Source organism: Mastigoproctus giganteus, chromosome 2, assembly GCF_048544385.1.
Source record: "Mastigoproctus giganteus isolate SK-2022 chromosome 2, ASM4854438v1, whole genome shotgun sequence".
NCBI lineage: Eukaryota > Metazoa > Arthropoda > Arachnida > Uropygi > Thelyphonidae > Mastigoproctus > Mastigoproctus giganteus.
The window spans coordinates 239,357,212-239,380,026 of record NC_143576.1 but is presented as its reverse complement, the minus strand read 5'-3'; the positions used below and the strand labels follow the sequence as shown (position 1 = coordinate 239,380,026).

Below are 22,815 nucleotides of genomic sequence, written 5' to 3'. Positions count from 1 at the left end.
ATTACAGTTAATTAAAAACTTCCGCTGAGTTTGTGGAATTAAACCTAATTACCTTCTTCTTTTGATATTTTAGGAAGTATGTGAAACTTGAAACTGTAAAGTATGAGATAAAATCTTCATCTGACTTGAAGACTGTTTTTAGCATCGCTAATTACCCAAAGAAGACATAACGATTGACTGTGGCTGAGCGAAAGCTTCATTTATGGTGCTATCTTCATAAGACCATCTGCAGAGACGGCATTACAGATATCGTGATGATTACAGATAACGGCCCTGAGCTGGATATGATGATATCCAGCTCAAGACCCTGGGTGTACCAAGCCCATACTCACCAGATGTGAGCCCCTGAGTCAATTTTGATTAAAAATGAATAACACTCTTGAGGAATAACACGTTTTCTGTCACTGGAAGGTACATAGCTTCCCAAAGACAGCAGGACAGAAAATTACAATGCAGTGGAAAAAATTTTTTATGAAACTATTCCAACACCTGATTGAAATGGTGATTCCATTCCTTTGTTGTTGTTGTTTGGTTTTTAGTAGCATTAGTAACTATGGCCATATTGCTACGAGGATATGCGGTGGTCATTCCCTGACCTTTCCGCATCCTCTGTATTTGGTGATCACGGACTTGAACCCCGATCTAATCAAGAAGCGTGTGCTTCGCACTGCTGCTCCTACCCACCTGGCTACGGAGGTGCCTTCCATTCCTTTACTTAAAAGCTTAATTTCCTTATATTCCTTAGTTTCCATCAAATAGATGATGACTCTGAAACAAAACATTAATTTAGTGTAATAATGAATCAATAATGTCATTACTAGAAATTGTTAAGGTAAGAAAATGCTTCTGAAGTATAGAGTTACAATTAAATTATCAAAATGTTAACTGACCCTAAACTTACAAAAAAAATTAAAAAGATGATGCAAAAAAACTATGCTTACTTCACCTCTTGGATACCTGTAATGAAATTTATCCTGATCTCGTGCATAAAAATCTTCTGGATATTTCTCCTTTATCTCTTCATAGGTCATCTCATCACAAATACCCTATTGACAAAATCAGATATACAGCAGAAGATCAGAATATACACTAGTTTTATTGCTCATCACATTATTTACTTCTTCATTATATATAAAGAAATAAAGTTAACTAATATCTCTCTCTCCCCCACCACTCCCCTTAATTACATTAAAAATTTTATTTAGACTGTATACTATATTCTTTCTACATAGACAATGCAATGCTTGTTTATATTACCTATAAACACCTACAGACAGAAATCTTCAAATTATTAGGTTCCAGCTTCATGCACTGCCCTCTCTAAGAATATTTGGTTGTTGGGTTATATTTAAAATTTTCATTATTAACCAGCAGTGGACCAAGGTATTTTGGCGCCCAGGGCAGATAGATTTTTCAGTGCCCATTTATTAAGGATATATATATATATATATATATATATTACTGAAATTACATATTGAAAAATTAATACAAATGCCCGTAGTATGGCAAAACTGTAGAGCAAAAATTTAACATAAACCTAATAATTAATTGTAATAGGGAGGGCAGAGAAAGGGTAACAAGACAAAAACTGTAGCCGAAAGCGTCCTAATAATTTAGAATATAATTTAAATCCATTTTAAAATTTAAAATATAGAACCAATTGTATAACAATTTAGTGGCACCCTCCTAGTAAAGTACTAGTTCCGAGAAACGTGAAATATCACCAAAAGAGACTAATCAAACTACTAAAACAAAATAAAATAAAAATAGACTGACCATTATGCCCCATATGGACAGAGGACCATGAGGCCAATAATGGTCATGGAATCACTGTATTTCAATCGCTAGACAAATCGTCACATAGACGAACCGATCAAAGGACCTATACACCCCTCCTTCCTCCGATCAAGCCACAAATGCAGAGCATTTGCATAGCAGTGGTCCTTATGCAGCGAAAAATAAACAATAGAACAGACTAGCACTCCAGAGCAAAGCCATACCACAGACATACTGAAAGCTTAACTAGCTATAACCAGCTTATATAGATACAGAAAATATATTTATAGATGGCAGTATACGTGCAACTTAAGCACGTCAAACCCACTACTACCATCTGATTTACATATATATAAGAAATGACATTAAAAAATAAAATAGATAAATAAGAAAATAAATGAACATGAAGTAATCATTAGAGGCAGTAAAATACAAATCCTCCACATGATACCCAATATATTTGAGTATCATGTGGAGTATAAATTGCCTCCGGGCCCTTTAGGAGCCCGGTGTCTTTGGCTGTCTCCTCTTTTTGCAATTTTCATTAATTAAGTAGGAGCCCGAACATGTTCTTTGCCTCTGGGCCCGAAAAATGGTAGCTACGCTACTGGTTATTAATATTAGCATATAGTACGTAATGCAAGGAAACAAAGCTTATATAACAACAACAACAAAATAATACAACTTTAATTGTCCATTCCTTCTAATAATCTGTCCATACTTTTAAATTTCTTCCAACTACCCACTTCCATAGCAAAAGGAGGAAGTTAATTCCAACAATCAAGTTTGATCAACTATCAAAATAAGTAATGATGTAAGCTATGCTAATTCATACTGATGTTCCAACAATAAACACTCTTGCCGAATGCAAATTTCACATGTGTGTCATCTTAAAAAAAAAGTAAAGATGCCATCAACAGTTAGTTTACTTAATCCTTTTATAGCCTTATATACTTCAATTAGGTCACCACATAAATGCCTATTTTCCAGAGACTGCAATTTACATAACCATAGTCTTTCTTAGTAAGAATATCCTTTTGTGCCCCCAATTAATCCCATTGCTCTTCTATGCACCTTGGCAACATATCTATAGAAGAATAAATATCTTTATTGATTACTACAAATATAACAGGGCAACAGAACCCACCACAACCTAAAAGGCTAGAATTTTATATCATTGAGTGTTACAAATTTATAAAAAATTAAGTATCCTTGAATTTATTCTAAGATGCATGATAGAGAAAAACTAAAAAGGTTAAAATAAGATACTATAATAATGCTAAAAAATTAAAACAAAAACAAATAATAAATACTGTATATTATGAAGTAAAATGAAATGCAGAGTTTTTGTGGCACAAAATAGTACATGCAAAATGAAAGAAAATCAGCACATTTTCCTTTCTAAAAAGGGTACAGGTAATTAGTTTTTTCAGAAAGATGTGCAGAAGAATTTTATATGGTATGCATGCAAAACAAAGAAAGTACAGATGACAATTCAGTCATTGACAAGTAGTTTGAATAAGACCATGATAGCTGGACAGTATTTTGGTTGGGAGCACCATCATGGAGTAGCATTTACACATTTAACACAGCAGGAAACTGCTATGTAGCACATCTGTAAGCAGCATCTGTGGCATATTTGCAGAAATGAATGCCACATCACACCAGAGTTTGGGTCACTGGAAGGACCAGTTCTGGAGGAAATCAGTCACCAAAACCTTGGAAGTGGCATTTCAATGCATTGTAGCAGAGAAGAGGAAGTATGACAGCAGAATAGCTCTCAGATGCTGGATCAGAGCTTCAGAGGGTGAAATGCTGTGGGCATTTTCATTGTTCATATATTGGAGAGGAGGTGTGCTTGTGTGTTGCTGACTTGATGATCCAATGTTTCCCTGCAGAGATAGTAACAGTAGTAATAGTAATAGCCATAAAGTGCAAAGAAATCACAGGCTTTTGCTGCACAGGGTGAAAAAAAGAAATAGTACATAACAAAACAAATTTTTTGCTTCCCTCTTCACATAGGTAACTATCCAGTTGACCTTTGAATTTATTCAAACTATCAGCCTCAACTATCTGCAAAGGCCACCTGTTTCAGAAATCAATGACTCACTGACTAAAAAGAAAATGTCCTACAATTTAGTTTAACCCTCTTCCCCTATAATTTAAATGTATGCTCCGAGTTCAGAAAATCCACCTTCATTCATTTTACTAAGCTCTCTCAGAGCCTTATTAGCAATAGCATTAGTAGAGGCATTTGATGCAAGAAAGCAAGCTTATGCAGCATCAGCCAGAAAAAAAAAAAAAAAAAACCACTTCCACTTCACCCCTCTGTTCATTCAAAATACCTGTCCAGCTGAGCCTTAAACTTATTTACGCTATCAACTTCCACGACAAGGGATGGAAGTCTGTTTCACCAACCAACCACCCAGTGGCTAGAGGCAAATTTCCACACTTCTATCCTACATCTGTCTTTCCTCAATTTGAATTTATGCCCTCTCAGGTGATTATTCTGAGCAAGAGGAAGAATCCCATCAGCATTGAGCATGCTCAAACCATACAAGGCTTTAAACACCTCTATCAGATCACCTCGCTGGTGCCTAGTCTCCAGACACTGTAATTTGCAAAACTTAAGCCTTTCTTTGTAAGAGCACCCCTTTGTTCCATTCACTAATCTTGTTGCCCTTCTCTGTACTCGTTCCAGCAGCTCTACATCCTTCTTGAAATGAGGCCTCCAGACCTGTATACAGTACTCAAGGTGTAGCCTGACCATTGCCTTATACAAGGGAATAATCACCTCCTTATCCCTGCTAGAAAAATTCCTGTATATCATTGACAATACACCATGAGCTACTCTTGCACCCGTCTGCACTGCTCAGAGAACTTCATATCTGCCTGCACAACCACCCTCAGGTCCCTTTCATTCTCTACCACTGTCAGTGTAGTACCACAGAGTTGATACGTTGCTCTGGGGTTGCTGTTTCTCATATGTAGTACTTTACATTTGTCAATGTTAAACTTCATTTGCCACCTCGAAGCCCATCTGCTCAACCTTTCCAGATCCTGTTGCAGCAGCATAGTGTCAGTAGTGTCCTTGACAACCCTGCCAACCTTCGTATCGTCTGCAAACTTGGACATTAAGCTTGATATACCATCATCAATATCATTTATAAATACAGAAAACAATAATGGACCCAACACTGAACCCTGAGGGACTCCACTAATAACATTAGTCCATGATGAACAGTGTCCACTGTTTACCACTCTCTGTCTTCTCCCCCTCAACCACCCCTTTATTCATAGCAGCAATTTGCCTCCAATGCCACACTGCTCCAATTTGTGCAGCAATAAAAACCTGTGCAGCATTATAAACCTCAGTCAAGTTAGAGGTGACCTGATTGAGCTTACCAAGCCCTGTAAGACCACACAATCGGTGTCTTTCCTTGTATGGTCACCCTTTTGCTGATCTCACCATGTGAAATGCCTTCTTTGGCCACTTTCAAGAAGCTCAATGTCTTTTTGCAGATGAGGGCTCCATACTTGAACATGATATTCCAAATGTCTTACAACTGCCTTATACGGTGAAACTAAGACCTCCATACATCTACGGAAAATGTCTGATAAATCAGCAATAGAGCACCAGGGGCTTTTCTAGCTGCCTGTTTATACTGCTCAGAAAACTTCATTTCTGCCATTATTAAAACTCCCAGAACCCTTTCTTTCTCTACTGTTTTTAATTCAACCCCAACAAGCATATAATTTATTTTGGGATTGCTATTCAAACCTTACATTTTGCTGTAATAAAGCATAGCTTCCACTTTATTGAATATTCTTGTAGCCTGTTCGAGTCATCCTGAAGGAGCACTGCTTGGTGCTGATCATTAGCATTAGTGGAGTCATATGATGCAAGAAAGCAAGCTTATGCAGCATCAGCTGGAAAAAAAACTCCCATTTCACCCCTCCATTCGTTCCAAATGCCTGTCCAGCTCAGCCTTAAATTTATTTAGGCTATCAACTTCCACAACCAAAAAATGGAAGTCTGTTCCACCAATCAACCACCCGCTGGCTAAAGGTAAACTTCCCCAAATCCATTCTACAACTGTCTTTCCTCAATTTAATCTATGGCCCCTCAGGTTCTTAATCTGACCAAGAGGAAGAATCCCATCAGCATACAGCTTACTCAACCCATTCAAGGCCTTATACACCTCAATCAGATCACCTCATGAGTGCCTACTCTCCAGGTGCTGCAATTTGCAGAACTTAAGCCTTTCTTGGTAAGAGCACCCCTTTGTTCCCCTCACCGATCTTGTTGCCCTTCTTTGTACTCATTCTAGCAACTCTACATCCTTCTTAAAATGTGGCCTCCAGACCTGTCAACAGTACTCTAGGTGTGGCCTGACCGTTGCCTTGTACAATGGTATAATCATCTTGCTGTCCCTGCTAGCAAAATTGCTATATATCATTGACAAGACTCCATGATCTGCCCTGGCAGCCAGTCTGAACTGGTCAGCAAACTTCGTATTTGACTGCACAATTATCCCCAGGTCTTTTTGACTTGGTACAAGTCAAAAAGAAAAAGTGTGGTACTTGGAAAAAGTACCACACAAGTTGGTACGTTTCTATTTGGTTACTGCCACCCATATGCAGTACTTTGCATTTGTCAATGTTAAACTGCAGCTGCAACTTTTCAGCCCATTTGCCCAACTAATCTAGACGCAGTTGCAATTTGATACTGTCTTTACTGTCATTAATAACCCTGCCAACCTTTGTATCATCTTCAAACTTGGATATTTTTTTTTTATGAGAACCCCAAACACGAGAGGTATTATAACCTATAGTACTTAGTACCGTGCTTGGGTTGGAGGTTGAGAAGACGAAAGAAGATATTTGTTGATATTGGACTTGAACTTCTGTAGATTGTAATTTTCAGGAAATACGTATGAAGGAAGGTTGTTCCAGAAAACGGCAGTTGAATGAATAAATGAGGAAGATGAAAAGTTGGTTCTGTGGGTTTGAAGTTGGACAGTAAATGGATGTTGGCTGGTGGCGGCACGTGTTCGGACTGTTTTGAAAGAGAGAGCGGGAATTATAGAAGCCAATTCAGAAGAACAGTGCCCATGGAAGTATCTGTAGAAGAGGCATGCAGCAGAAACAGTGCGTGTATGAGAAAGCGAGTGGAGAGACTCTGTTAGAGATGAATCATTAATTAACCTAACTGCCCTCTTCTGAATGAAATCAAGAAGCCTGAGAGGGGTTTTGGGGGCACCACCCCAGATGTGGGAACAATATTCCATGGCAGGGCGGATTTGCGATTTATACAGAGTGAGCAGCTGTTTGGGAGAGAAGTAATGCCGAGAGCGAAAGAGAAAACCAAGTTTTTTTGATGCAGAGGAAGCAATATTTGTAATGTGCTTGTGCCAAGAGAGATTAGAAGTCAGGGTAATCCCCAAAAGAGATATATCATTTTGCCTAGAAATCGGAGTGTCACTAAAGATAAGCATAGGAGCAGAAGAATCCTTTTTGCGAGATATAAGACAAGATTGAGTTTTAGAAGGGTTGAAATCAACTAAGTTGTCTTTGCCCCACTGGAGAATTACCTGAAGATCGGCATTTAAGGAATTGGCAGCAGATTTTCGAGAACTTGAAGCTGATTGAGCTGGACAAGGTTTCTCAAAATGGAAAGTTGAATGCAATGTGCTATCATCAGCAAAACTATGGATAGGATATAAAGTTAATGGGAGAAGGTCATTGATACACAAGAGGAAAAGAGTGGGGGAAAGAACTGAACCTTGGGGGACACCGGCATTAGTGGAGAAGTTAGAAGACAGAGAGCCATCTACCATCACCCTCAGTGAGCGATCAGAGAGAAAACTGGATAACCAATTACTAAAAACAGTTGGCAAACCATAAGATGGAAGCTTGTTTAGAAGACCTTTATGCCAAACACGATCAAAAGCCTTTGAGATGTCAAGAGCAACTACTTGTGTTTCACCGAACCTTTCCATTGAATTAGTCCATAAATGGGTATCATAAGCCAGAATATCACCAGTGGATCGACACTGACGGAATCCATACTGGCGATCGTTGATCAGATGGAAGGTTTCTAGGTAGTTTAAGAGTTGGCGGTTAATTGATTTCTCCATTACTTTAGAAAGAGTAGAAGTAATTGCAATGGGACGATAATTGGATGGGAGGGATTTGTCACCCTTTTTAGGAACTGGCTGGATATGAGCAAATTTCCAAGCAGAAGGAAAAACACCTTTGGAATAAGAAAGTGAAAAAAGGTGGCAAAGAATAGGAGTAAGTTCAGGAGCACAGGTTTTGAGAACAAGTGGGGAAATACCATCAGAACCTGGAGCTTTCTTAGCATCAAGATTCATCAAAATCCTTCTGATATCCTTTTGACAGAAGACCACAGGAGGCATTGAATGGAGCGTGTTAGGAATGGTGGGAGGTATTTAATCCAGATATTAATCCAGATATTCATCAAATGTAAATTGATGAATACACAAAACAATAATGGGCCCAACACCAAACACTGTGGAATGCCGAGAATAACATTTCTCCACGAAGAGCAGTGTCCATTGATTACCACTCTCTGTCTTCTCCCACTCAACCATCCCTTTATCCATTGTAGAAACTTACCCTTGATGCCACACCTCTCCAATTTGTACAGCAGTCTTCCATGTGCAACAGTATCAAAAGCTTTCCTGAAATCCAAGTATATGATATCAAAATTATTTTTGGCATTCGGTTCCTTTGTGACCACATCATAGTATCCAATCAAATTGGTCAGACAAGACTTCACTTTAACAAACCCATGCTGTGTCTTAACAATTAATGCAGTCTTGTCTAGATGATCCTGCAATGCTTCTTTAACCAGTGATTCCATTATCTTCCCCAGAACACAAGTTCAACTAATAGGTCTGTAGTTACTTGTGTCACCTTTTGAACCCCCTTTGTGAATTGGTGATACTTTTGCTCACCTCCAGTCCACGGGGACCTCCCCTGAGTCCAAGGAAGCTCTCATAATTATGGCTAAGGGGTTGCTTACTTCCTCTGCTCCTTCATTTATTACAACTGGATAGATCCTGTCCACCCCAGGTGCCTTCCTTATGTTCAACTTCAACAATGTCTCCTCCACTTTGCTCTCAGTTATTACAAAATCACTTAGCTCCATGTTAGAGTTTGATAAACTTCTGGCATTGCCCTCATTGAATAACTCCTCATATGTGAATGTAGATGCAAAATACTCATTCAGTTTATCAGCTACCTGAGCATGATCATCAATAGTCAACCCATCTAAGTTAAGTGGTCCAATCTGATTCATCCTTTCCTTCTAGAGTGTTTTTCTTTGCATCTTTTGCCAAAGATTTCTTGTAATCTGCCTTCGCCTGCCTAACCTCCTTTGTGACATGATTTCAGACCAGTTTATATCTACCATAGGCTTCTGTGTCACCTGATAATTTATATGCATTCCATACATTTTTCTTCTCTGCCACAAGCCTCATTAATTCATCTGACGCCCATTTAGGACTGAACCTTGAACAGTATTTCTTAGTTGGAATGAAAAGCCTTGTAGCCTCCAAAATTAAGTCCCTTTTAGAATTCATTGTTGGTAACATCATCAGTTGATCCCACTGTACAGAATTTAAAAACTTTCTGAGACCACTGTAGTCACCTTTACAAAAGCAATAGCCCTTCCCTTCAACCTTGCCGGTAGTTACATCTTTAAGTAATTCCCACATCAGTACATTGTGATCACTGTCACCTAGTGGTTCCTTTATATGCAAATTCTTAATGCATGAATAATCACTGCTGATAATCAGATCAAGAGTATTACTCCCTCTGGTTGCCTCTCGAATATGCTACTGTAGAAAAAAGTCATCCAATAAATCCAAAAAAAGTCTTGCTAGTGTGCGAGTGACCAACCCACATAATCCAGTCAATATCTGAAAAGTTAAAATCCCCCACTATAAGACATTCTGATTTACTGGCCCAATCTATTTCGCTGCAAAACTGCTCATTATATTCATCAGGCCTATAACACACACCTACTCTCATTTTTCCTTTCCCAGTGCTTATGTCACACCAAACAGACTCAACATTGCATTGTCCACAAATGTCAATTGGATGCACTTCCTTTGATTTTATGTGTTTCTAATTAACAGCATAACCCCTCCTCCCTTCCTGTCCTGTCTATCCTTTCTGTACACATTGTACTCCTCAAATTCCAATTCTGCATTGCTTATGTCTGTGTGACACCGTGTCTCAGATATCCCAACAATATCTGCCTTTGATGTCTTGACTATCACTTCATGCTCATCAAATTTATTAACTATACTCCTAGCATTGGTGTACATGCAAGTATACATGCACCTGTTTCTACTCTTAGTTACTCTAACACAGCCCATGTATTTATTTGTTCCACTATGACTCCCAGCAGTCCTGGAAATCCCCATTGCCTTGCTTTCCAGGCTGCTGCTCAATTGCATTTCAATAGAAGCAGTGCAAGAATCATTGTCACCTCTGCCAGATGCTATTGTTCATCCATGTATCCCTCTAAGCTAGCAGTTTTCCAACTCACCTAACTCCGCCTCGATAGCATCAGCAAATATTCTTGTACCCTTTCTATTTAAGCATATCCCATCCCTCTAGAAGCATTCGCATTAAAACTTTAGACTACCTAAGAAATCAAAAATTAAAACTAACAAGCTAACCTACAACTATAATTCATAAACCAGAAAATTAAAATGGAATGGGAGGGGTACACAGAGAAGAACTGGAAATGAGGATTTTTTTTTTTTTTTTTTTTTTTTCCTTTTCAGCTCACCTATCTAACAATCAGGAGGAAATAAATTCTTCAGAAAAATTGTTCTAAGGTACACTGATGCACAGGAGTAAGGATATATGGATAAGTAAGGATAAGGATATACGGATAAGTAAGGATAAGGATATACGGATAAGTAAGGATAAGGATATAAGGATTTTAGCTAAGAACATATGTGTGCTTATTCCTAAAAATAAGAGAAATACATCTTGCCAATTTAAAAATGCTAATGCTCACCTAATCAAAAATGGAACTGCTGTTAACTGTAACTACTAAATGGAAATAGAACTTCTGCAGTGAAGAAATAAAACTGCCGCTAACACTAAATAAATTGATACAATGATTGCTCCTATTTAAGAGAGAGTTCATTCAATGTGCCGTAATTTTCAGAATATTAAGACATATAATATCTTAAATAGCAATAATTCAGACACAACATGGGTTTGTTAAGGGAACGTCTTGTCTGACAAATTTGATAGGATATTCTGATGTGGTTACAAAGGAACTGGATGCAAAAAATAATTTTGATATCATATATTTGGATTTCAGTAAAACTTTTTACACTGTTGCACATGGAAGACTATTGTACAAATTGGAGCACAATGGTATTAAGGGTAAGTTGCTACAACGGATAAAAGGATGGTTGAGTGGGAGAAGACAGAGGGTGGTAATTAATGGGTGCTGCTCTTCGTGGACTAATGTTATTAGTGGAGTCCCACAGGGTTCGGTGTTGGGTCCTCTGCTGTTTTGTATATTTATCAATGATAGTGATGAAGGTATATCAGGCTTAGTGTCAAAGTTTACAGATGATATAAAGGTTGGCAGGGTTGTTAATGACAGTAATGGCAGTGTTGTTTGTTTGGTTTTTAGGAGCATTAGCAACTAAGGCCATATTGCTCCGGGATATGCGGTGGTCATTCCTTGACCTTTCGACATCCTCCGTATTTGGTGGTGACGGGCTCGAACCCCGGTCTAATCAAGAAGCGTGTGCTGCGCACTGCTGCTCCTTCCCACCTGGCTACGGAGGCGCCAATGGCAGTGTGCTACTGCAACAGGATGTAGATAATTTGGGCAGATGGGCTAAGAAGTGGCAACTGAAGTTTAACCTTGACAAAAGCAAAATACTGCATATGGGTAGAAGTAACCCCAGAGAAATGTACCAACTGTGTGGTACTACACTTAAGGTGGTAGAAAATGAAAAAGACCTGGGAGTAATTGTGCAGTCAGATATGCAGTTTTCTGAGCAATGCAGACAGGCTGCCAGAGCAAGTCATGGGGTTTTGTCAATGATATATAGGAATTTTGCTAGCAGGGAAAAGGAGATGATTGCCCCTCTATATAAGGCAATGGTCAGGCCACGCCTTTGATTACTGCATACAGGTCTGGAGGCCTCATTTTAGGAAGGATGTAGGTTTGCTTGAGCGTGTACAGAGAAGGACAACAAGATTGGTGAGGGGAATGAAAAGATCCGCTTACCAAGAGAGGCTTAAGTTCTGCAAATTGCAGTGGCTGGAGACTAGGCGCCTGCGTGGTGAACTGATTGAGGTTTATAAGGCCTTGAATGGGTTGAGCATGCTGAATTCTGATGGGATCTTTCCACTTGTTCACATTGTGAACCTAAGGGGGCATAAATTCAAATTAAGAAAAGACAGATGTAGAATAGATGTGTGGAAATTTGCCTTTAGCCAGCAGGTGGGTAATTGCTGGAACTTACTTCCATCTGTCATTGTGGAAGTTGATAGGTTAAATAAATTTAAGGAGGAACTGGACAAGCATTTGGAGGGAATGGTGTGATTTTTTTTTTTTTTTTTTTTTTTGTTTGACTGATGCTGCATAAGCTCATATACTTGCTTCCTTGCATCACATGCCACTACTACTACTAAATAACAACATTCTGAAATCTTCAATTATCCAAAATTTTGTAAATAAAAGTTGAAAGGTAAAAGTCCATAATTCATAGCTAAAGGTGACTGCTTAATTTTGGAATGAGCATTAAATCAGAATAAAACTAAATTTTATCAAAAGTTTATTTCACAGACAAAAACTGTTAATCCCTATTGCATGAAAACACAGTAGGGAATGAAGTTGAAATGCATACTAGCCATTGAATAAAGGGATTTCATAGAACTCTGGTGCTAGGCTACTGGCTCAACTTGGAAACATGACTTGGATATGGTGGGGGGGAACTATAAACCATGTATATAATGGGCTGAACAGAAAGCTAAAAAACATAATTTTTAAAAAAAATCTGATTTTTCCTTTAAAAAATGTACTAAAACTGGATACTATATTTACCGTAAGTTTCCAAGCCTAGAAGATGCTAGAATAACAGGAAGCATAAAAAATATAGGGCAATAAGGAATACAGAATTTCAAAAAAATAATATCCACAGAAAAAAAAATGTGATAATTAAAATATCAAAATAAAAATTCAAGTATTAAAATCAACTATAAACAGATGAAGAGCAGCAATAATGTATTAGGAGAAACGTATTATTAGTGCATTATTATCATCACCCAATTTCAATATATTTTTAAAGAACATATAATCAACTTCACATTCTTTTTAAACTGCTTTGCACTTTATGTTGTAATTTCCCTAACCCAATTTTCTTATCAATTGTTGTCTTATGTTTTTTTAAACTCTTCCTATTATTCTAATACCTTCTAGGCATAGACAGCTTGCACTGTCCAAGAAAGAGTACAAATGCCATCAGCATTTAATTTACTCAATACACTTAAAGCCTGAAACACTTCAATCAGGTCTTCTCCTTGCAGGTGCCTAGTTTCTGTGTGCTGTAATTTACAGAACTGAATTCTTTCTTGGTAAGTGTACCCTTTTGTGCACCTCCCCTCTAACTAATCTTACTGCTCTTCTCTGCACCTGTTCCAAGAGATCGACACCCTCTTAAAATGAGAATTCTGGACATGAATGAAGTACCCACGATGGTGGCCTACTCACTGTCTTATAAAATGGGATAATCAACTCGTCCATGATGGCACAATTCCTATATTGTCATTGACAGAACTCTATGAGCTGTTCAAAGAGACCTGGTGACAGTACCCACCACAGTTAATTATTGTGGCTTGTGAACACTGAATGGAAACAGATCAGATAATGCAACAGAAATAGGAAAGAATTTTAAAATAAGTCAAGAAGATAAATGAGTACAAATTCAGTTAACAGCAATAATATACTGACCTGGTCAGTTTAAAAGAATAAAACTATATACAGTTCGGAAAGGACTGTATGCAGTGACTCTGATGAAACATTTTTTCTTTTAAGAGGTTACTAAATTACTAAGTTACTAAACACTATCACCATATGAAATGATTTTACAAATTTAAAATTTATTGAGTGAGGATATCTCTTAAGTGCCAGAGACACGTAAGAGGTAACCCCTCCCCTCCCAAAGCACTTGCAGCACTGTAATATGCAACCTGGCTGTTTCCAGATTCTTACTGAATGCTATCTTATCATCCATAGAAAGATTAAATCATATCAGTTTTCCTATGGAACCTGTGCCTCCATAGCCACGTGGGAAGGAGCAGCAGTGCGTAGCACACGCTTCTTGATTAGACCGGGGTTCGAGCCCGTCACCACCAAATATGGAGGATGCGGAAAGGTCAGGGAATGACCACCGCATATCCCGGAGCAATATGGCCTTAGTTGCTAATGCTCCTAAAAACCAAAAACAACAACAACTATGGAACCTGGTATGCCTGGTACAGTTTTTTCAGACATACTCTCCCAATGCTGGTTTTAAAATGTAATCTAACTGTACACTTTTTGGTGTTAAAATTACTTTGGAGAAGTTTTTTAAGTTAAGTGTCTCAATAAATTAAAATCTATAAATAATTTCACAAGGTAATTTTGTTTTCCCTTTAAATATATTTCATAGGTACTATATAATTAAATCATTAATTCAACTAAAGGAGCTGAATATAGAGAGGAAACCTATCATGGGTGAGAACATGTAATTTAGTAACCTTTATACTAATATAATAAATATGGGCTAACTTCAAACTAATATGTGGTACTTTAATCTTCATACTAATATGTGGACTGAAAAGTGACAGATGAGAATTAACATGATTAAATGAAAAAAGGATTACACGTGGGCAGCAATAATCTCAAAATAATGTAGCAACCGAGCAGGTACCATATAAAAGGTGGTGAAGAATGAAAGACAGCTAGATATAGTTGTACAGTCCGAAATGAAGTTTTCTGAGCAGTCCAGATGAACTGCTAGGACAGTTGAGGGGTTCTGTCAATGATATAGAGGTTTGCCAGAAAGCACAAGGAGGTAATTATCTCATTCTATAAAGCAATGGTTCGGTCGCATCTTGAGTGCTGCATACAGGTCTGGAAGCCTCACTTTTAAGAAGGATGTGGAACTGTTGCAGAGAAAAGCAAAAGATTAGTCAAGGACACAAAAGGGTATTCTTACCATGAAAGATCTTCAGTTCTGCTTATTGCAGTGCTTAGAAACTAGGCACTTGTAAGGAGATCGGATTTAAATATTTAAGGCTCTGAATGGATTGAGTAAACTAAATGTTGATGGCATCTGTAGTCTTTCTCAGACAACACACATAAGGGAATATAAACTTATATTTAAAAAAAAAATGCTGTATAAGCTTGCTTCCTTGAATCATTTGCCAATAATACTAATTTTGTTAACCAAAATTGCTGATACTCAAAACCACAATTAGTATAATATAAAAATACTACTGCACTGGTGTTCAAAGAAAGTGCATCATCCCTTAAAATTGTAATTGTCATCCAAATAACATAAGTATATGGCAATATTTCTTACAGATTGCATCAGATAAGATTGACATGCATAGGTGATGACATAATATTGCATCAGCTGTTACTTTCAGCTATATAAGCAAACTCTGCAAGAGTTGCAGTCATCTCTTGCTTGTGTCAGGATGGTGAGCTATGTGCAGTTGACGACACAAAGAAAGAGTGCTATTGTTGCTTTATGTGAGGGAGGATGTTCTTCCCGTTGTATTGCTTATAGAGTGTCTTGTAATCAGTCAACAGTGAGTAGATTTCTTTCCAAACTCAAAAATACTGCTTCTGCTGATAGGAAAAAAGAAACCGGATGCAAACGAGTATCTATGCCAAAACAGGACCACATTTTGAAATGCTTATGCCTTAAAAACCGCAGAGCTTCTTTGTCTGAGCTGAAAAGAGAATGGGAAGAACATACAGGAGTGGTAGCAAGTGCAGTAACAGTCAGAAGACACCTCTTCAAAAATAGACTTGTAACCTATTGTCCTAAGAAGAAGCCCCTCCTCATACAAAAAATTAAAAAGGCCCAATTAATTTTGTGCAAGGAGCATGTCAAATGCATGTCAAGGAGCATGACCCCCAAGCAGTGGAAGTCAGTTATTTTCTCGGATGAGAAGAAATTCAACCTGCATGACTCTGATGGGAGACAAACGATTCACCGTAGATGTGGTGAAGAATACCATCCAGACTGTATGGAGTCTACAGTGAAATTCCTTATGAGCCAAATGATATGGGGGTGCATTTCGTATCACCTGCAGTTTATAAAAGGTTCCGTAAATGCCAATGGATACCTGGCTATATTCAAAGGCAAATTGTTGCCAACCATTAGAGACCATTTCAACCTGCCAAGTAACTGCATCTTTCAGGACGACTCTGCTCCTTGTCATCAGGCAAAAAGTGTAAGTAGGCACTTCTGTAGTTACTTTAGCTACATTTCTGCATTAGAGGTTCAACAGTAACATGTTTACATTTGTTACAGTTGAAAAAATGGTTGGAAGAACGGTCCATTAAAACTCTTAGCTGGCCAGGAAACAGCGCGGACCTGAATCCTATAGAGAACTGTTGGCATTGTGTGGAATCTGCAGTTGCCAAAAAGAAACCAAAGACCCTTTGTGAACTTCAGGAAGCCATAATTCATGTTTGGAACCATGAACTATCGATTGATTATCTTCAGAAATTGATCTTGTCAATGCCTCGGTGGTGTGCTGCTGTCATCAGGGCCAGAGGCAATTCAACTAAATATTAGTTTGCATCTGGTGAACTTTTCATTTTGTTTTCCATTTAAAATGATAAACTGAAGCAAATTGAGGGTTTCTGATAACATTTCAGCCATAATTGTTGTGTTTACTAAAACTGTTGTATAAAGGTTGCAAATGCTCATCTTGGAATATTTTGAGAGCACCTATCAAATATTACTTGGCTTTGCCTTAACTATTAATAAATATCTTTTGTTTATATTGCTATTTGTGATGCTAGTCATTAATGTAACATACCATTGCAAAAAAGGGTTAGAAATGCGAAATTCCTAGGTGATGCACTTTCTTTAAACACCAGTGTAAATGTTAAATTTTAATATATCAGTAATGAGGGCACTGAAATAGCACAGCAATAATTATTATTATAAGTTATTGTTAATGATAACAATCAATAATTATAAAATCAAGCAAGGTTATAGCCATATTTTCCATAATTATAGTTAAAACCCTTTGTTATCCAAAACAACTTATGTGAAAGTAAAAAGTATCAAAATTATCAAAATATGATCAAATATACAGCACAAACTTACTGCATCAATTTCATTCAAGGCTTTCCACCGTTCTTGAGGAGCACAAATTCCTGAAGATGTTTGGATGGTACGGCATAACTGACTAGTCCATACTCTTAATCTAGGAATAGTTTGCTCTGTGATGTATTTTGCTAGAGCTTTAGCATACTGGACACAAAAAAATGATAATAACAGATAAATAAATAAATTGTGTTCTGATGAGTAGAAATAAGATATAAAAAAAAATAACAAGAATATATAGACACTGGCTGGAAGCAACAGGAAAGAGAAGAGCAAACAAATAAAACGTAAGAGTAATAGCTAATGAAGTGCTACCAACTAAAAAAAATTGAAATGTTTTTTCCAATGAGTTGGCTTAGCACTACACTATATGGCAGATGACACAAAGGATTAGTAGGGTGGTTAATGACAAAAATCAAGGCATACTACAGCAGTAAGACCTGGGTAAATTGGTCAGTTGGGCTGAAAAGTGGCAACTGACACTTAACATTGGTAAATGCAAGGTACTGCATATTAGCAGTAGTAATCCCAGAATATTGTCCCAATCTGGCATATCAAGCCCAACCCCGTTATCAATAAGCATACTGATTTCAGAGTTGTGTTTGACCCTAAACTCTGCTTCAGTGGTCACACATACAGGTTGACTAGTCCATGTACCCAGGCAGCTCAACTCTGACGGAATGGCAAACAGCATTTACAGTATATTAATGATGTCAAAACTACCAGAAACTATATAAAAACCATAGTATACACTGCTTTTATATGCTGCAGAGATATGGGCATCTTTCTTCCCTAGCACTATCAGGTCACTTCTTGCTGCTGAGGTTTGGCTCTTAAAATGGGCCATAAACAAACAAAAAAAAAAAGACAACTGCAATGGCCCAGTATGCTACAAATACACAGGTTTCTCACATTGATTAGGGTGAAATGTCTTAACACAACTATTAAAACAATCACTGGCCAGATTTCAGCACCATCATTCTGGGACTTATCCTCCTGGAGAGTCCCTCTGCCTTCTCTCAGAGCGACTCCAACTGTGTGCTCACACTTTGGCCACTTTCACTTACCAATAAGTTTCTGCCTTTTCAGATGCTCTCACATGCCCAGTCTTTGGATGCTGACATTAATAAGTTTGCTTGTGACAAGAATACAGATTCCTTGAGTTGTATATCTCTCTCCCTGATCCTGCTACCCAAAGCTTATCTTAATACCAATTCGGCTAATAATACTATCTGAAATGAAGGGGTGTTACTAACTTATTCAGTATTACAATGAATAATGATAAATTTTGTACTTCTGCTACAGTACAAAGAACTTTACCTGTTTTGTATTGCAATGTAAAATTATTTGTACCCAACTATATTTTATTTGTATACCATTGTATGTACTTGTACTGTACTTTCAACTGTATTTCATTTTATGCAGTTCATTCCATACAGTTCATTTCACTCTGATGAGTACAATGAACAACTGTACAGAAAAATAGAGGTGGGAGTGCAAATCAGATTTTATAATAATGAGAGATTTTAATTTCTCAGATATTGAGTGGAACATGTGGATTGGTCTCACACACACACACACACACACACACACACACACACACACACACACACACACACACACACACACACACTAGCAAGGCTTTTGTGGATTAACAGATGATTGTTTTCTACAGCAGCATGTTCGAGAGGCAACCAGAGGAAGTAATACCTCTTGATCTGATTATCAGCAGTGATTCTTAATGCATTAAGAATATGCAGGTAAAGGAACCGCTAGGTGGCAGCAATAACAATGTGCTGATGTGGGATTTACTCAAAGATGTAACTACCATCAGGGGTAAAGGGAAGATTTCTTTTTTTTTTGAAAAGGTGACTACAGTGGTCTCAGACAGTTTTTAAATTCTATACAGTGGAACCAACTGATGATGTTACCTACAGCAAATTCTTTGAATTCTTCATTCAAAGAATTAATCTTGGAAGCTACTAGGCTTGTCATTCCAATTAAGAAATATTGTTCAAGGTTTAGGCCAAAATGCATGTCAGATAAACTAATTAGACTCGTGGCAGAGAAGAAGAATGCATGGGATACATATAAACCATCAGGTGACACAGAAGCCTATGTTAGATATAAGCTGGTCTATAATAAAGTCACAAAGGAGGTTAGAGGCAAAAGCAGATTATGAGAAATCCTTGGCAAAAGATGCAAAAAAAAAAAAGAAAAAGAAAACAGCAAAGAGTTCTTTACTTATTACCATTAGCATTAGTAGAGGCATTTGATGCAAGAAAGCAAGCTTATGCAGCATCAGCCAAAAAAAAAAAATAATAAATAAATAAAAAATAACCACTTCCACTTCACCCCTCTGTTCGTTCGAAATACCTGTCCAGCTGAGCCTTAAACTTATTTACGCTATCAAATTCCACGACAAGGGATGGAAGTCTGTTCCATCAACCAACCACCCGCTGGCTAAAGGCAAATTTCCGCACATCTCTCCTACATCTGTCTTTCCTCAATTTCAATTTATCCCCTCTCAGGTGATTATTCTGAGCAAGAGGAAGAATGCCATCAGCATTGAGCATGCTCAAACCATTCAAGGCTTTATACACCTCTATCAGATCATCTCGATGGTGCTATATAAACTTATATAAACTCTAAAAGGAAGGGGATAAATCTGATTGGTCCACTTGATATCGATGGTTCGACTGTTGATGATCCTGCTCAGATAGCAAACAAACTGAATGAGTATTTTGTTTCTACATTCACACATGAGGAGTTATGAAGGTTTGAAAATGCCACAAGTTTATCAAATTGTAACAGGGCGCTTAATAATTTTGTAATAACTGAGAACAAAGTGGGGGAGAAATTGTAGAAGTTAAGCATAAGAAAGGCACCTGGGGTGGATAGGATCTATCCAGTTATATTAAAGGAGGCAGCAAAGGAAGTAAGCAAACCCTTAGCCGTAATTATGAGAGCATCCTTTGACTCGGGGGGAGGTCCCCACGGACTGGAGATGTGCAAATGTGTCCCCAATTCACAAAGGGGGATAAAATGTGACAAGAGTAATTACAGACCAGTTAGTTTAACTTCTGTTCCGGGTAAAATAATGGAGTCACTGATTAAAGATGCATTGCAGGATCACCTAGACAAGACTGCAGCAATAATTCAGGCACAGCATGGGTTTGTTAAGGGAGAGTCTTGTCTGACAAATTTCATTGGTTATTATGAATTGGTTACAAAGAAGATTGAAAAAAATAATTTTGATATCATATACTTGAATTTCAGGAAAGCTTTTGACACTGTTGTGCATGGAAGACTACTGTCCAAATTGGAGCCAAATGGTATTAAGGGTAAGTTGCTACAATGGATAAAAGGATGGTTGAGTGGGAGAAGACAGAGGGTGGTAATCAATGGGTGCTGCTCTTCGTGGACTAATGTTATTAGTGGAGTCCCACAGGGTTCTGTGTTGGGTCCACTGTTGTTTTGTATATTTATCAATGATATTGATAAATATCATTGATAAATATATAGGCTTAGTATATTAGTATATATCTTAGTATATTAGGCTTAGTATCGAAGTTTTCGGATGATACAAAAGTTGGCAGGGTTGTTAATGACAGTAATGGCAGTGTGTTACTGCAACAGGATCTTGAAAATTTGGGCAGATGGACTGAGAAGTGGCAAATGAAGTGTAACACTGAAAAATGCGAAGTACTGCATATGGGTAGAACAACCCCAGAGAAACGTACCAACTGTGTGGTACTACACTTAAGGTGATAGAAAACGAAAAAGACCTGGAAGTAATTGTTCAGCCAGATATGAAGTTTTCTGAGCAATATAGGCAGGCTGCCAGGGCAGGTCATGGGGTATTGTCAATGATATACAGGAATTTAATTTTGTTAGCAGGGAAAAGGAGATGATTGTACCTCTGTATAAGGCAATGGTCAGGCCACGCCTTGAGTACTGTGTGCAGGTCAGAAGGCCTCATTCCAGGAAGGATGTAGATTTGAGTGTGTACAGAGAAGGGCAACAAGATTGGTGAGGTGAATGAAGGGATCCTCTTACGAGGAGAGGCTTAAGTTCTGAAAATTGTAGCAGCTGGAAACTAGGCACCTGCAAGGTAATCTGATTGAGGTGTATAAGGCTTTGAATGGATTGAGCATGCTGAATTCTGATGGGATTCTTCCACTTGTTCGGGGCACCTCCATAGCTATGTTGGCCGGAGCAGCAGTGTATAGCACACGCTTCTTGATTAGACCGGCGTTCGAGCCCATGACCACCAAATACGGAGGATGCAGAAAGGTCATGGAATGACCATCGCATATCCCCAGAGCAATATAGCCTTATTGCTAATGGTCCTAAAAACCAAATAACAAATCCACTTGTTCAGATTACGAACCTAAGGAAGCATAAATTGAAATTGAGGAAGGATAGATGAAGAATAAATGTGCGGAAATTTGACTTTAGCCAGTGGGTGGTTAACTGCTGGAACAAACTTCCATCTGTCATTGTGGAAGTTGATACGTTAAATAAATTTAAGGAGGAAAAATATTGAGGGAATTATTTTCTAAAATGTTTTTTTTTTTGTGGCTGATGCTGCATAAGCTCATATGCTTGCTTTCTTGCATCACATGCCACTACTACTATTACACTACCTAGAAACCTTATGTTACCCATTTATGGACTAATTCAATGGAAAGGTTCGGCGAAAAACAAGCAGTTGCTCTTGACATCTCAAAGGTTTTCGATCGTGTTTGGCATAAAGGTCTTCTAAACAAGCTTCCATCTTATGGTTTGCCAACTGTTTTTTGTAATTCGTTATCCAGTTTTCTCTCTGATCGCTCACTGAGGGTGATTATAGATGGCTCTCTATCTTCTAACTTCTCCACTAATGCTGGTGTCCTCCAAGGTTCAGTTCTTTCCCCCACTCTTTAACTCTTGTATATTAATGACCTTCTTCCATTGACTGGAAATCCTATCCATAGTTCTGCTGATGATAGTACATTGCATTCCACTTTGAGAAACCTTGCCCTGCTCAATCAGCTTCAACTTCTCGAAAATCTGCTACCAATTTCTTAAATGCCAATCTTCAGGTAATTCTCCAGTGGGGCAAAGAAAACTTAGTTGATTTCAACCCTTCTAAAACTCAGTCTTCTCTTATATCTCGCAAAAAGGATTCTTCCGCTCCTATGCTCATCTTTGGTGACACTCCGATTTCTAGGCAAAATGATATATCTCTTTTGGGGATTACCCTGAATTCTAATCTCTTTTGGCACAAGCACATTACAAATATTGCTCCTCTGAATCTATAAAACTTGGTTTTCTTTTTCGCTCTCGGCATTCCTTTTCTTCCAAACAGCTGTTCACTCTGTATAAATCGCAAATGTGCCCTACCATGGAATATTGTTCCCACATCTGGAGTGGTGCCCCCAAAAACTCTCTCAAGCTCCTTGATTCCATTCAGAAGAGGGCAGTTAGGTTAATTAATGATTCATCTCTAACAAAGTCTCTCCACTCGCTGTCTCATAGATGTACTGTTTCTGCTGCATGCCTCTTCTATAGATATTTCCATGGGCACTGTTCTTCTGAATTGGCTTCTATAATTCCCGCTCTCTCTTTGAAAACAGTCTGA

At 38.0% G+C, this 22,815-nt stretch overlaps 1 protein-coding gene across 1 annotated transcript in view; it reads right to left on the bottom strand.

Annotated features, from left to right (window-relative positions):
• Nucleotides 1-22,815, bottom strand: part of LOC150090289 (6-phosphofructo-2-kinase/fructose-2,6-bisphosphatase-like) — a 260,154-nt gene that overhangs the window by 125,897 nt on the left and 111,442 nt on the right. The window contains exons 9-10 of the mRNA XM_090369065.1: nt 17,190-17,336; nt 942-1,046 (exon numbers count right to left, since the gene is read on the bottom strand). Of these exons, the coding sequence (XP_090225191.1) occupies nt 942-1,046; nt 17,190-17,336 (252 nt within the window). The remainder of the gene's footprint in view (nt 1-941; nt 1,047-17,189; nt 17,337-22,815) is intronic.